Source organism: Pongo pygmaeus, chromosome 18, assembly GCF_028885625.2.
Source record: "Pongo pygmaeus isolate AG05252 chromosome 18, NHGRI_mPonPyg2-v2.0_pri, whole genome shotgun sequence".
In the NCBI taxonomy this organism is placed as follows: Eukaryota; Metazoa; Chordata; class Mammalia; order Primates; family Hominidae; genus Pongo; species Pongo pygmaeus.
This window is the reverse complement of record NC_072391.2, coordinates 729813-744039: the sequence shown is the minus strand read 5'-3', so window position 1 is coordinate 744039 and position 14227 is coordinate 729813. Positions and strand designations below refer to the sequence as shown.

At 58.5% G+C, this 14227-nt stretch overlaps 1 protein-coding gene across 4 annotated transcripts in view; it reads right to left on the bottom strand.

Annotated features, from left to right (window-relative positions):
• Positions 1 to 5: 5 nt before the first annotated feature.
• Positions 6 to 14227, bottom strand: part of RAB40C (RAB40C, member RAS oncogene family) — a 37109-nt gene continuing 22887 nt past the window's right edge. For all 4 annotated transcript variants that reach the window (XM_054455277.2, XM_063654752.1, XM_054455278.2 and 1 more), the window contains 5 exons: positions 11708 to 11768; positions 10720 to 10780; positions 3845 to 3922; positions 3251 to 3473; positions 6 to 1937 (listed from right to left, as the gene is read on the bottom strand). In XM_054455277.2, the coding sequence (XP_054311252.2) occupies positions 1657 to 1937; positions 3251 to 3473; positions 3845 to 3922; positions 10720 to 10780; positions 11708 to 11768 (704 nt within the window). In that variant the 3' untranslated portion in view covers positions 6 to 1656. The remainder of the gene's footprint in view (positions 1938 to 3250; positions 3474 to 3844; positions 3923 to 10719; positions 10781 to 11707; positions 11769 to 14227) is intronic.

The following is a 14227-nucleotide window of genomic DNA, read 5'->3' as shown; positions in this document are numbered from 1 at the left end:
GTGGGGACCATAGCCGAATTACATTTACTGTACAAAGAAGAACGGTTCGGAAAGAACCAGGAATGATGGAGTGTCCAACAGCAGTGCGGGTAGTGTTGATGCCGTGAATGCAGGACTATCTAGGTCCTCAAAGTCTGTGAGGTTTGTTCATAATCCCAAACAAGGGCCCTGCTGGCAGCAACAGGACAGGTGGGGCTGGGACAGGGAAGCTGGAGCAGGAGGCCAGTGTCTTTGGGGGCTGTGGCAGGGCCGCCTGCCTGGGGTTCCCTTACTCATCTGGCAGTTCACGCAGGCCACAGCCCTCATCTCCCAGGAACCGGCCATGGGGCGAGTCCACTGGTGCCCACTTAACACCCTCCGTGGGACCACCTTGGGAAGCATGTGCCGCGGAGTCCACCATGGGGGTCCTGGGTCCCGGGAGAGCTCCTTCTGCATGCTGGCCATGTCGTGCCGCGTGGCCTGAGGGCAGGAGGTAGAGGTGAGCACCAGTGCTGTGGGCAGGCCCAGGCGACAGCAACCCTGCAGAGGGGCTGCTGGGGCAGGCGTGGGCAGAAGCACTGGGTGGAGGAGCGGCCAATGGGTTCAGGAGAGAGGTGGCCGGCCCTGTGTGCCTGGGGCTCAGCATGAGTGCTGGGCTGGTGGGCCTTTGAGGAGGGGCCTAGCCTCCCGAGGCCCCCAGGTGGACAGGACGTGGACGAGGTGGTTCCAGGCACGTCCCTAAGAAGGTCAGGATGGTTCTGATGCCGTGCGACCTCACAGGAGAGCTGCAGCTGTGGGGACCCCAGGGCCAGCGACAGAAGCTGCCGAGAACAGGAGGCTGCACGCAGGTGCCCGGGGTCTGCGCCGCCACCCATCGAGTATTCCTAAGTCTGCAGATAGCTCTGCACTCTCCAGGGTGGGCAAGATGATGATCTGAGTTTTGAGTGCTCAGTGTCCCCGAAGGTGTCACATCACAGCAGGAAGGTTCTCAGCCCCACGTGGGGAGGGATTTGGGGAGCAACATAAGTGTGGGCTCCCAGGTGCACCTCCTTTCTCCCCTCTCCTGAGTGCTGCTTGGGCTCTGACCACAGGACCATACCCTCCATCCCGTGGGAGCCAGGGCCCAGGTCACCCAAGCTTCCAGAGGGAGCACCGGCCCTGTCTGCTCCCCTGGCCTCTGGGCAGCCCCGCCACTCGCAGCACATGGATTCACAGGATGCCTTGCCATCGCTGCCACGAATCCCCTCTCGAGGAGTCCCGAGTGCGTCCCCACAGCTGGCGTGGCCATGAAGTCACCAGTGCACCACCACCGGGCCACACCCAGGCTTCCCTGAAGGCCCCTTAAAAATGTACAAAAAAGTGAAGTGTTCTCTATATAAATAAGAAAGGCGAACCAGGCTCCCCGCCGGTGGAGCCCAGGCAGCTGGGGAGGCCCGGCTTGTTTCAGACCAAGATTCCCGGAAGCACCAGCAGCCCAGCCACACCCCCTCCTCCCGCCTGCTGCGCATGGTCCGTGCATGCTCCTCCTCGCACCCAGCTCAGGTGTGAGGAAAGCCCGGCGCTTCTGAGGCAGCTGTGTGGACAGTCCCCACGCAGGCGGCACTGGCCTGGCGTCCAGCCAGGAATGTCCAGCTCGAGCCCTCCCGGCATCTGCACAGGCGGCCCCGCCCGTCCCCGCTAGGAGATCTTGCAGTTACTCCGCGAGCAGTTCTGGGGGGGGCTCTGGGGTGGGCGGATGGACTTGGACCTCTTGAGGCTGTTGCCCTTGCTGCCGCCACCCCCGGCCCCACTGGCCAGCGAGTAGGAACGGCCGTGCATCATAACCGCGTTCATGCCGTTGGCCATCGAGAAGGACTTGAGGTGGCTCTTGATGGTGACGGGCAGTGGAAGCTTGTCGATGAGGTGCACGGGTGTGCAGGAGACGATGGCCCGGCAGCAGAGGTCCTGCAGGCTGAACACTGTGGGGCAGAGGGGGTGTCAGACCATGGGGCTGTGGGGGGGAGGCCCTGTGCAGGGAGACCTGAGCTGCCCAAGAGAAGCCTGGCAGGGTCTCCACACTCCTAGTGGTGTTCCCAGGACTGGGCTCCTGGAGGACCTGGACGCCCAAACTTCTCCGCCCAGCACAGATGTGTCCACTGGCACCCCATCCCCTGCCTTGCTCCCTAAAGCCAGGCACGCTGGGCGGTGCTGCTGCGGGGCTTCCAGAGGCCGCTCTGCCCAGCTCCTGGCCTGGATGCTGCAGCTCCCTGTGTGAGGGCTGTGCGATCTGGCCCTTCAAGCCAACCTGCTCTGGAGCCTCTCCTGTGTCTCTGGTTGGGTTTTGACTCAATCTAGCTCGACTGACCAGCTCAAGTCTGCGGAGCTGGGGAGAGGAGCTCCGTATGGTGGGGGCTGGGTATGATGGCCCGGGGTACAACCAGGCTCTTCATGGCTCCCCGTGCTTCCTTTCTTTTTTTTGAGACGGGGTCTTGTCCTGTCGCCCAGGCTCGAGTGCAGTGGTGCGATCTCTGCTCACCGCAACCTCCACCTCCTGAGTTCAAGCAATTCTCCTGCCTCAGCCTCCCGAGTAGCTGGGATTACAGGCGTGCGCCACCACGCCCGGTTAGTTTTTGCATTTTTAGTAGAGACAGGGTTTCACCGTGTTGGCCAGGCTGGTCTCGAACTCCTGACTTCAGGTGACCCACCTGCTGCGGCCTCCCAAAGTGCTGGGATTACAGGAGTGAGCCACCGTGCCAGGCCTGTGCTTCCTCTTAAGAAGGACGATGACACCGTCAGCCACCCTCTCCCTGTTCAGCAGTGAACCCTGCTGGGAGGCACCACAAAATCAACAGTACCACCTCCCTGAGGGGGGCTTCACAGGGGCCTCTGATCAAGGACGTGGCCTCCCAGGAAGAGTGGATGACACAACACAAAGCTGCAGGCACGGCTCCTGTGCTCCCCTGAAGCAGGACCAGCCCCGGAACCAGGAACGAGTGAGAACACACTGCCCACACCAGCAATGCCAGGGACCCACAGGCATGGCAGAGTGCAGCGGCCACGGCAGCACCCTGAGGGGGGTCACCAGCTGCTCCTGTGCCCCCCGGTGCTGCCGCCTCTCCCCCGAGGCTGCTCTTACCAAGTCACTGACCTGCTGCCGGCCGAGCCCCTACTGCGCGTGGCCAAGGGACCTGCCTGAACCTCCCTCACTGGCCCCTGGCCCCCCTCAGCCTCCATGTGATCAGGGCAGCCCGGGTTCGGGGACCGCAGTGCTGGCCGGCGCCTGCCCACCCACCTCGGTTGGGCCTCCAGATCTTCTCCATGCCGTGCCGCATGAGCACGATGCGGGACAGCTCCGTGAAGGACTCGATGACGTTGAAGTTGCACAGGGGGCTGACCTCAAAGAAGGTCATGCAGTTCTTCTCTGCGTACGCACGGGCCTGCTCCGTCGGGACCTGCCGCTTGAAGGCCAGGTGCAGCCGGTTTCCAACCAAGATCCGGGGGACTCCGGGTGCATGCTGGGGGCACAGAACTCAGCAGAGGCACAAACGCAGGATGCCACCCACCCCTCAGCCGCAGCAGGGCCCGCCCTCACTGTCTGGACTATGATGGGGTGGGGGCCGCGGGAGGTCACGGTGGGCAGAGCCCAGGGCTCAGGCCCTACAGTGCAGGCCCTTCTGGGTGGCCGCGTAGCTCCTGGTCTTGCTGGGCTCCACCAGCCGTCGCGTGCACAGTGACCAGCATGCCCAGGCGCAGGCCGTGGGACAGTGCAGGGTGCAGAGCCGGGGCCACAGGAGGGGTGGCAGGCGGGAATCCAGAGCCTACCCGGGGCCCAGGTACCTCTATCCAGCCTGCCTTCCCCAGGAGGGCTCCCCAGACCCAGGCCTACCTCATCGATCTCCTTGATCCATCGGTCGATGCCGTCAAAGGACCAGCGGTTGGTGATGTCATACACCAAGAGGATCCCCTGCAACAGAGACTTGGCGGTCACCAGGGGTCACTGACACGCATGGCCAGCCCAGGCCCAGGGACGCTCAGGTGCAGGGGCCTCGGTTCCCGGGCAGGGCCAAGGATGCTTATTACTTGGCGGATGGGCAGATGAGCGGTGCCCTCCACACAGAGCTGGTGCAGCCCTGCCCCTCACCCCTGCCCTCACCTGGCAGGACTGCAGCAGGAGGGTGGGTGCCTTCCATGGTGTCAGAAATGCCGCTTCCCCTCCCTCCCCTGGAGCCATCAGCCTGTGGAAGTTTCCTGGGCAGGCAGATGAGGGGTCCTTGCAGCCGGGGGACGTGCAGCTGTGGAAGCTAAGTGTCCTCTCGGCCAGTCCATCAGTGAATCCCCCCAGGGGTACCCAGGACAGAGCTGAGTGGGGGCATTTCTGAGTTTTCCAACCTAAAACTTGCAAGCAGAATGCCAGTCCCTCCAGGACAGTTTCTGTGAAGCTCCCCAGCCAGGCAGAGCAGGTTTTGCCACGGGGACTTTCTGCCACATCCCTTAGAGACCAATTACTTGGAGCTCAGCTCTGGGCTGTTTCCACCTGCCCTAAATATCTCGGCAGTGACAGTCATGGCTCTCCAGCAGCACAAGGGAGCACACTGCTCACACTCAGAGCCCTGTCGGGCGAAACGGTGACATCACAGGCCCATTCCCCTACGCCCGCCTCTCCCCAACGTCCACTCACACCCTACAATTCTGCAACCAGATCCAGCCAATGAGCTGGGATCCACCCTACTCCTAGGCTGACAAAACCTTCACGTAAAGAAAGAGCCTATCACACAAGGGACTGAGGCTGAAGGAAGAGGGCACTGTCCATCTGAAAATTAGGGTTTTTAGAGCCTCTTAGAACTATCTTTCGATATCTGGAAGACTGAAGTGTAGCCCCCAGGTCCTGTTTAGTACAAGATTGAAATTACTAAGCTCCTAGGGCAAAGGCCTTGCTCAGGATGGAGTGACAGCTCAGGAAGGACACCTCTTGCTGAGGGAGACCCTTCGAGGCCAGAGACGGCCAAGTCAGTCTGGTGGGCGATAAATGATAAGATTCAGAATAAACAAATGCACACCCAGGGGTTAACCCTGGAGGCTGGGGCACAGGGACTGGGGCTGGCTCATTTGCTGCTGGGGGAGGGGGAGAGACTGGGGAGTGGGCCACCAAAGCGTACAACACAGCCCACTCTCCTGCGTGGCAACCTCCCGCATGGCAACCTCCCACGTGGCAACCTCCCGCGTGGCAAGCCCACAACTCGGAAGTAACTGAGGATGTGTGTCACAGTGGTGCTGATAACGACAAACCAGACACAAATGTCCAGCCTCAGGGGACAGCCAAGTAAGCGGCGGTGAAATGTACCGTGCAGATGCTGAAGACAGCAGCAGTACATGTAGAAGGGTGCATGCTGGCCAAGGAGAGACGTGCAACCCAGGTGAGGTGAGAACGCAGGTCCCAGCACTGCGGATGGCATTTTCTTTTTTTCCTGAGACAGGGTCTCACTCTGTCACCCAGGCTGGGGTTCATGCAGTAGCACGATCATGGCTCACTGCAGCCTGATATTCTGAGCCTCAGCTTCCCGAGTGGCTGGGAATACAGGTGTGAGTCACCACGTCTGGCTAAGTTTTTTTAAACATTTTTTAGAGATGGGGTCCTGCTATGTTGCCCAGGCTGGTCTTGAACTCCTGGTCTCAAGTGACCCTCCTGCCTCAACTTCCTAAAGTGCTGGGATCAGAGGTGTGAGCCACTGTGCCCAGCCCAGCATGATTTTTTTTTTTTTTTTTTTTGAGACGGAGTCTCACTCTGTCACCCAGGCTGGAGTGCAGTGGCACGATCTCCGCTCCCGGGTTCACGCCATTCTCCTGCCTCAGCCTCCTGAGTAGCTGGGACTACAGGCGCCCACCACCACGTCCGGCTAATTTTTTTTTTGTATTTTTAGTAGAGACGGTGTTTCACCATGTTAGCCAGGATGGTCTCGATCTGACCTTGTGATCCGCCCACCTCAGCCTCGCAAAGTGCTGGCATTACAGGAGTGAGCCACCGTGCCCGGCCGATGCCCAGCTAATTTTTTTGTATTTTTAGTAGAGACGGGGTTTCACCGTGTTAGCCAGGATGGTCTCCATCTCCTGACCTCATGCTCCGCCTGCCTCGGCCTCCCAAAGTCCTGGGATTACAGGCGTGAGCCACCGTGCTCGGCCCAGCATGATTTTTAAAAAATAAATATATAAACACACAACACATTACACTGAAGAAGTTTATATGGACATAAAACAAATGCTAAAAGGCTGGAGAGGGGTAACTTTTTATGCTGACCTGTTTTCTGTGGCGAACACCCCTATTCGCATTACACTGAAAACTCTAGAAAGAGAGCAGAAGTCCTGCCTCCCGGCTGATGGGCTGGCTCAGGCTCCAAGTATTCTGTGAGGCTGGGGGGCCCTGACCACACCTCCCAGCTGCTGCCCTGAGCAGGCCCCCACTTCCTGGGATGGCCGTGTCTGAGGAGCAGGGGTTCCGGGCAGGGGCGATGGCACAGGAGGACCTGGAGGCTTGCTCCAGCGCGGGTCACAGTAAGGCCGCAGGGACCCAAATGACCACGGAGTGAGAAACCAAAAGGAGACTCTTGGTGACCAGAAGCCGCCTAACGAACAGCACCCTAAGCACCCTCAGCCGCGTGTCTCAAGGGGGCAGAGCACGGGGCAAACAGACTCTTCCACTGCCTTCTATTTTCTAAAAATGATCTGATTTTTAAAAAACTAGCGACTTCGGCCAGGCGCCGTGGCTCACGCCTGCGATCCCAGCACTTTGGGAGGCCGAGGCGGGCGGATCACGAGGTCAAGAGATGGACACCATCCTGGCCAACATGGTGAAACCCCGTCTCTACTAAAAATACAAAAATTAGCTGGACGCGGTGGTGCACACCTAGTTCTAGCTACTCGGGAGGCTAAGGCAGGAGAATCGCTTGAACCCGGGAGGTGGAGGTTGCAGTGAGCGGAGATCGCGCCACGGCACTCCAGCCTGGCGACAGAGCGAGACCCGTCTCAAAAAACAACACGAAAGAACGAGCGAGTGCTCTCGGGAATGAGTCAGGACGCGCTCTCCCCCCGCTCTACGCCCCTCCAGGAGCCGCCCAGACAGTCAGTTTCCTCAGCGTCTACAGATGTGTCCACGGTGCCGCTCATGCCGCGCGGGCGGGGCCGAGGGGGTCGAGGCACTTGCGCGGCTCCCACCGGCACGCCCTGAGCTGAGGCCCAGCGCCCCCGCCTGCTTGGGGACTGGTACTGCGCCGGCTCTTAGGTAACGGTGGCAATATACATCCGAGTACGTTTACACTTTTTTTGTTCAACTCGACCTACACGATAAATTCCCAGAAGTAGAATTGCTGGGCCTAAGAGTGGGTGTCCTTTTTGCTATCATTTTTTACTGAGCTGTAACTTACAAAGCAGAAAATACAAAGATCCGAGGTTTGAACATTTTGATGAATTTTGACAAACACATACCCCTTCCATCCATGTGGTTAAAGCTCCCAAGGTACAGCCAGCCAGAGTGAAGCCCTCCCCTGCATCCCTGCACCCAGGCTCTGCCCAGGAGCAACGGCCATGTAAAATGGGAGCTACTGCCAAGCCGTGCCCACTCACGTCCACCCGCCCACCTGTGTGCTGACAAGCCAGCAGCACGTGTGCCTCCCGTACCACTCTCCACATAAACCCCCTCTCAGGGAAACAAACCCACACCTCTGTCCTGAAGGAGACACGGCACTTGGCCACACCCTTCCTGGTGCTAAGCCCGCTGACCCCAAATTCTCAGCTAAACAGGATGGCACATCCCGTCAGCCACACTGCAGTTGCAAGGAGCCTGCCCCACCCTCCACACACCAAGGGACCCACACCTGGGTGACCCACTCATCCCACCAGTGGGTTGTGGCACCTGCTTCTGAGAGGGGCCACCTCAGATCACAGCAGCAGAACGTGCGAGCACGACCACGAAGTCTAGGAAGCCTGGCCTTCGGCGGCATGTGAAGGGCCTCGCGGGAAGAGCCACGGGACTGCTGCTGTGTGACATGTGACAGCAGCAGGGAGTGGCCAGTGGCCTTTGCTGGTGCCATCTGCAAGACCCAGGCCGTGGGGACCTTCCAGGCCTCTCCACTCTTAACGGAGGGAGGCAGAGTGACAAATCCCGGCTGAGACAGACAGTCCTTGCTAGTCTTTGTGTCTCATCAGGGGCGGCGGGAGAAACCCTGCTGCAAACCTGGGCTCTGCACCTCGGCTGGATGCACCCACACCTCACCGCTGCTCACCAGGCGGGAGAGACACAGGACAGGGCTGGGCTCCCGGGGTGGCCCAAATGCTCAGTCATGGCGGTCAGAGGCCCGCCTTGAGGCTCAGGTGCTTCTCCCGGGGCAAGGAAGCGCCTGGCACCCTCAACCCAGGACCAACATGTGCACTTGGGTCTGTAACCTGCTCCTCGCATGTGGAAAATGACAGCTAAGAATTTCCAGAGTTAACAAGACAAAACAAAGACATAACCAGTTGTGCCAGATGCTTTGGAAAGAACACAGAGATGATAACAGAGCTTGCTTTCCAGAACCTCAGCCTGGCAAATGCAGAGCTTATGAACTGCTTTTTTTTTTTTTTAGTTCTCATGCAGCTGAACAGAAATCACGACTGTGCTGGCCTCATGTCCCACAGACCTCTCTGTGTGGGAGCTTGAATGCCTGAAGTGGAGCCCGTCAGGGGGGCTGGGATGCCTGCGGTGGAGCCCGTCGGGGGGGGCTGGGATGCCCACGGTGGAGCCCGTCAGGGGGGCTGAGATGCCTGCGGTGGAGCCCGTCGGGGGGGAGCTGGGATACCCGCGGTGGAGCCCGTTGGGGGGGCTGGGATGCCCGTGTTGGAGCCCGTCGGTGGGGGCTGGGATGCCCGCGGTGGAGCCCGTCAGGGGGGCTGGGATGCCCGCGGTGGAGCCTGTTGGGGGGGGAGGCTGGGATGCCCACGGTGGAGCCCGTCGGGGGGGGGAGTTGGGATGCCCGCGGTGGAGCCCGTCAGGGGGGCTGGGATGCCCGCGGTGGAGCCTGTTGGGGGGGGGAGGCTGGGATGCCCGCGGTGGAGCCCGTCGGCGGGGGCTGGGATCTGGGATGCCCATGGTGGAGCCCGTCGAGGGGGCTGGGATGCCCACGGTGGAGCCTGTCAGGTTCAGCCTCCCTGCTGCCTTTTCCAGTATCTCCCCAACAACCCTTTATTGTCATCCAACATAACTGCGCCCCATATTTTTTAATACCAAAATAGTATATGTTTATTGCAGAAAAATCACGAAATACTTAAAAGCAAAAGGAAGACAAGAAGGCATTTTTGTAGATGTAAATCACCCACACAGCTCCTCCTTTTTTTTTTGAGATGGAGTTTCACTCGTCGCCCAGGTTGGAGTACAATGGCACAATCTCAGCTCACTGCAACCTCCGCCTCCTGGTTTCAAGCGATTCTCCTGCCTCAGCCTCCTAAGTAGCTGGGATTATAAGCGCCCGCCACCATGCTCGGCTAATTTTTGTATTTTTCATAGAGACGGGGTTTCACCATGTTGGCCAGGTTGGTCTCCAACTCCTGACCTTGTGATCTGCCTGCCTTGGCCTCCCAAAGTGCTGGGATTACAGGCGTGAGCCACCGCGCCGGCCCCAGCTCCTCTTTTAATAGCAGGCAGGACCCGTGGAATGCATCCTTGAGCCTGCCCGTCTTCTACCTGCCAGCTCCGCGCACCATGGCCATGTCACTCCACTTCTCACAGGGATGGCAGGGAGCCTGCAGGCCCTTCTGCTCTCACGAGGGAGTTGCCAACATCTCCGAGGGAACTCCCAGGACAGGGTGCGACCCAGCCCGCCCTGGGGTCCTTCCCACCCACCACCAGCAAGTAGAAGACAGCAGAGCCGACACCGACTACGCTTCGGTGTAGAAACGGAAGGAAATGAGCTTGCCAGGGGACAAAGCTCCATTGTCCGTCCCCTTCTCACCTGGGGCAGCTTCCTGCCCAAAGCGGACCCACCTGAGCCAGAAGCTGCAAGGCACAGACCTGAACCTTCCCCCCAGAAGGATCCAGACCCCAGACCCAGGCGGCCTCCCTGGGCCCACATGGGGGGCTCCAGGCTCAGGACCTGGCCCCGGAGGGGCTCCCCTGGATCTTCCAGAACTCTTAGGGGCATCACAAACAGGGTGGACCTGCTCGAATCCCTCTCACTGAAGCAGCAACAACAGTGGCCATGACAGGTCTGTTCACATGGGCTTCACGTCCTTCCCCTCCTTCCGGCTTCACATTCGCCAGCAGGTCCAGTCAGCACAAAAGCGTGCTTGGGGGCCCAGAGGAGACAGAAACGAGGGTGGCCAAGCGCACCCACCACGCCTGCACACACACTGCACACATGGCCCCAGTGCCCCCGCCACACCCGTGCACATGCCTGCACACACACACGGCCCTGAGTGCATCCACTGCACCTGTGCACACACACGGCTCCAAGTACACCCACCGCGCCTTTAATCCCAGTTACTGGGGAGGCTGAGGCAGGAGAATCGCTTGAACCTGGGAGGTGGAGGCTGCAGTGAGCCGAGATCGTGCCATTGCACTCCAGCCTGGGTGACAGAGTAAGGCTCTGTCTCAAAACAAACAAACAAATAAACCAATGTGAAAATATCCTTAGAAAGAAAGAAAGTGCTTGGGAGTTTGACAGGACAACAACTCACATTCAGAAAGAATCAGGAGAAACATCCTTTGAAAAGCAACGGAAAGAGCAGTGCTGGTCTTACCTGAGCGCCCCTGGAGTAGGACCTGAAGATGGTGCAGAACCGGCCCTGGCCCGACGTGTCCCTGAAACATACGGGGAGGGGAGGGGCCGGGACTGTGGTTCCTGCGAGAGGCTCACCTCCTGCCTTCCTCTGCCGACCCACCTGGATGTCCTGAGGGGAGTGGGGTGGCCAGGACAGGTGCCAGTGGGGCTGTGCTAAGAGGCTTTGTCTGCACAGGTCACAGCAGCCTGGCGCCGTGCCGCTGAGCCGGGCAGGCAGCAGAAGGGGCCCCCGCCCACCTGGGGAGTGAGCAAGCTCCCCACGTGAGCCTGGGAGCTCCAGGAGACCGTCCTGCCAGGCTGGGGAGCCCTAACCCTGTGGACATTCACGTCTCATCAACGCTGACGTTCTGGGAAATGCTTTATTTTTCTTTTTTGAGAGAGAGTCTCGTTCTGTCACCCAGGCTGGAGTGCAGTGGCGTGATGTCAGCTCACTGCAACTTCTGCCTCCCGGGTTCAAGTGACTCTCCTGCCTCAGCCTCCTGAGTGGCTGGGACTACAGGTGCCTGCCACCACACCTGGCTAATTTTTGTATTTTTAGTAGAGACAGGGTTTCACCATGTTGGCCAGGCTGGTCTCGGACTCCTGACCTCAGGTGATCCGCCTGCCTCGGCCTCCCAAAGTGCTGGGATGACAGGCGTGAGCCACTGCGCCCGGCCAGGAAATGCTCTTTAAGGTGAAGCCGACAGAAGTGGAGGGAAGGGGCCCACAGCCACCATGGAATCAGGTCTTCTGGGGCAGAAGGGGAGCTGGGATCTCTAGGGACACAGTGGCCAGACTGTCTTTCGCCTCTTGGAGTAAAATCCCTTCTATGTTTAAATAGGGGCTGTGTAAGTGGCTCTTCCAAGTGAAGTGTGAACAGGACACTTTTCTGTTTCTCTAAGGGTTCTGTTCTCCCTTCGGCATTCGTGTCCTCACCCAGGAACTGAAGTGCCGCAGCCCCAACTCACCAGAGCTCCAGCTTCACGCGCCGGCCGTCCAGCAGGATGGTGGTGGTCTTGTAGTCGATCCCTGCGAGGAAGCACAGGGCGCTGAGGGGACGTGCCACTCCTGGAGCGAGCTCCCACAAGACCAGCTTCAGCCACCGGCCTCCCAGGGCCGAGACCCACACAGCAGAAGTGGAGAAGCAGCTCTCCCACACTCAGCCAGTGAGGCAGGGGGCAATCTCGGGGCTCTGGCCCAGCAACCCAGGCCTGCCCACTTCTACACACAGGCCACGGGCAGGGCAGGGCAGGGCAGGAGCATGGTCCATACAGGGTCAGGCCATCGGGCCCCACAGCCCAGCAGGCCAGGGGCACGGCTTGCCTGAAACGGCGTCCCCCCTGTGGCCTGCGCTGGGTGCAAGGCACAGGGCCTCTCCCTCAGAGGGCACTGGGCAAAGGCAGGGCGTGGACTCCAGTGTGCCTGGAGAAAGGGTAGTGCCTTATTTCCACCCTGACCTACTTCGTATGCATTTTGAAGTTGAATTCTCGAAGGCGAATGTATTTCCAAGTCTCGGCTTCCTGCAGCCCAGGAACTGACAAGTTTGGTGTTAGGGAGGGCCAAACAAGTTTAAAAATGCTGCTTCTGGCCAGGCGTGGTGGCTCACACCTGTAATCCCGGCACTTTGGGAGGCCGAGGCAGGCAGATCATGAGGTCAGGAGTTTGAGAGCAGCCTGACCAACATAGTGAAACCCCGTCTCTACTAAAAATACAAAAAATTAGCCAGGCGTGGTGGTGGGCACCTTTAATCCCAGCTACTCGGGAGGCTGAGGCAGGAGAATCACTTGAAGCTAGGAAGTGGAGGCTGCAGTGAGCCGAGATCATGCCACTGTACTCCTGCCCGGGTGACAGTGCTCAAAAAATAAATAAATAAATAAATAAATAAATAAATAAATAAAATGCTGCTTCTCAGGACTCCGGACTGATCTCAGACAGCCACCAGCCTGCCTGCCACGTTGGTGTTTTTTTGTTTGTTTTTTTTATTGAGACAGAGTCTTGCTCAGTCGCCCAGGCTGGAGTGTAGTGGTGCGATCTCTGGTCACTGCAAGCTCCGCCTCCCGGGTTTACGCCATTATCCAGCCTCAGCCTCCTGAGTAGCTGGAACTACAGGCACCCACCACCACGCCTGGATAATTTTTTGTATTTTTAGTAGAGGTGGGGTTTCACCGTGTTAGCCAGAATGGTCTCGATCTCCTGACCTCGTGATCTGCCCGCCTCGGCCTCCCAAAGTGCTAGGATTACAGGTGTGAGCCACTGCGCCCGGCCTTTTTTTTTTTTTTTTTTGAGATGGAGTCTCACTTTGTCGCCCAGGCTGCAGTGCAGTGTCACAATCTCGGGTCACTACAACCTCCACCTCCCGGGTTCAAGCGATTCTCCTGCCTCGGCCTCCCGAGTAGCTGGGATTACAGGTGCCCACCACCACAGCCGGCTAATTTTTGTAATTTTAGTAGAGATGGGGTTTTGCCATGTTGGCCAGGCTGGTCACAAATTCCTCACCTCAGGTGATTCGCCTGCCTTGGCCTCCCAAAGTGCTGGGAATACAGGCCTGAGCCACTGTGCCCGGCCCACATCACATCATTACTTTTTATTTCCTTACAGTTTTATGGGAAAAGGTCAGTCCAAGAGAAATTGAAAGGAGCAGACAGTTCTGGACACTTAACGCAGGCACGACATCTTAAACAGGCTCTGGGCCCTCTGGAAACTTTCCAGAAACTTCTACCTTTAGGGCTCAGCCCCTTCCCCCACCTTAGAAACACCATTCACGTTTTATCTTTTTATGACACTTTCTCCAAGGGGCTTGGAAACGGGCACTTTTTAAACCTAAGCAATGCCCTCCCAAAGAGCGCACCTGCACAGTGTGCTTGTGTGTGTCTGTGCGCATCTGTCTGTCCGTGCGGGGCCCAGCCCCGAAAGCCAACCACGTGGTCTCTCTGCCTACGGCACCCTTCTTCAGGCATCAGTGCTCCCACCCACACCATCCTTCTGCCTGACCAACCCCTACGTGTACACCAAAGGCTGTTCTCATGCATCGAAGGACACCATCAACAGACAGAAAAATGCAACCCAGAGATGGAGGGAAATGTCTGCAGATCACGCATCTCCTAGGGACTGATCTCCAGACTCCACAAATAACTCCAACTCAACAACAGAAAACCAAACGTCCCAATTTTAGGATGGACGGATGGTCTCTCTCGGGTCCTTGTTTCCAAGACAAGAAGGAACAATGGTTGTGCCAAAAGGGCCACAGCTGTGAGCAGCCCATGACTGCAGGAGCTGCACCCAATGTGTACCCAGGGACAACGCCATTAAGCAGTTCATCAGGATGTGACAGAGTTAGCAGTTCACCATCGGGACGAGGTAGAGTTAGGCAGTTCACCATCGGGATGCAGTAGAGGCCGCAGCCCTTGGAGACATTCTGGAAGCATCTGTGCCGACTATGTGCTTCCCAAGCTGTGTGTGAAGCTGAGTCACCACCCCAGTGGTGCCCT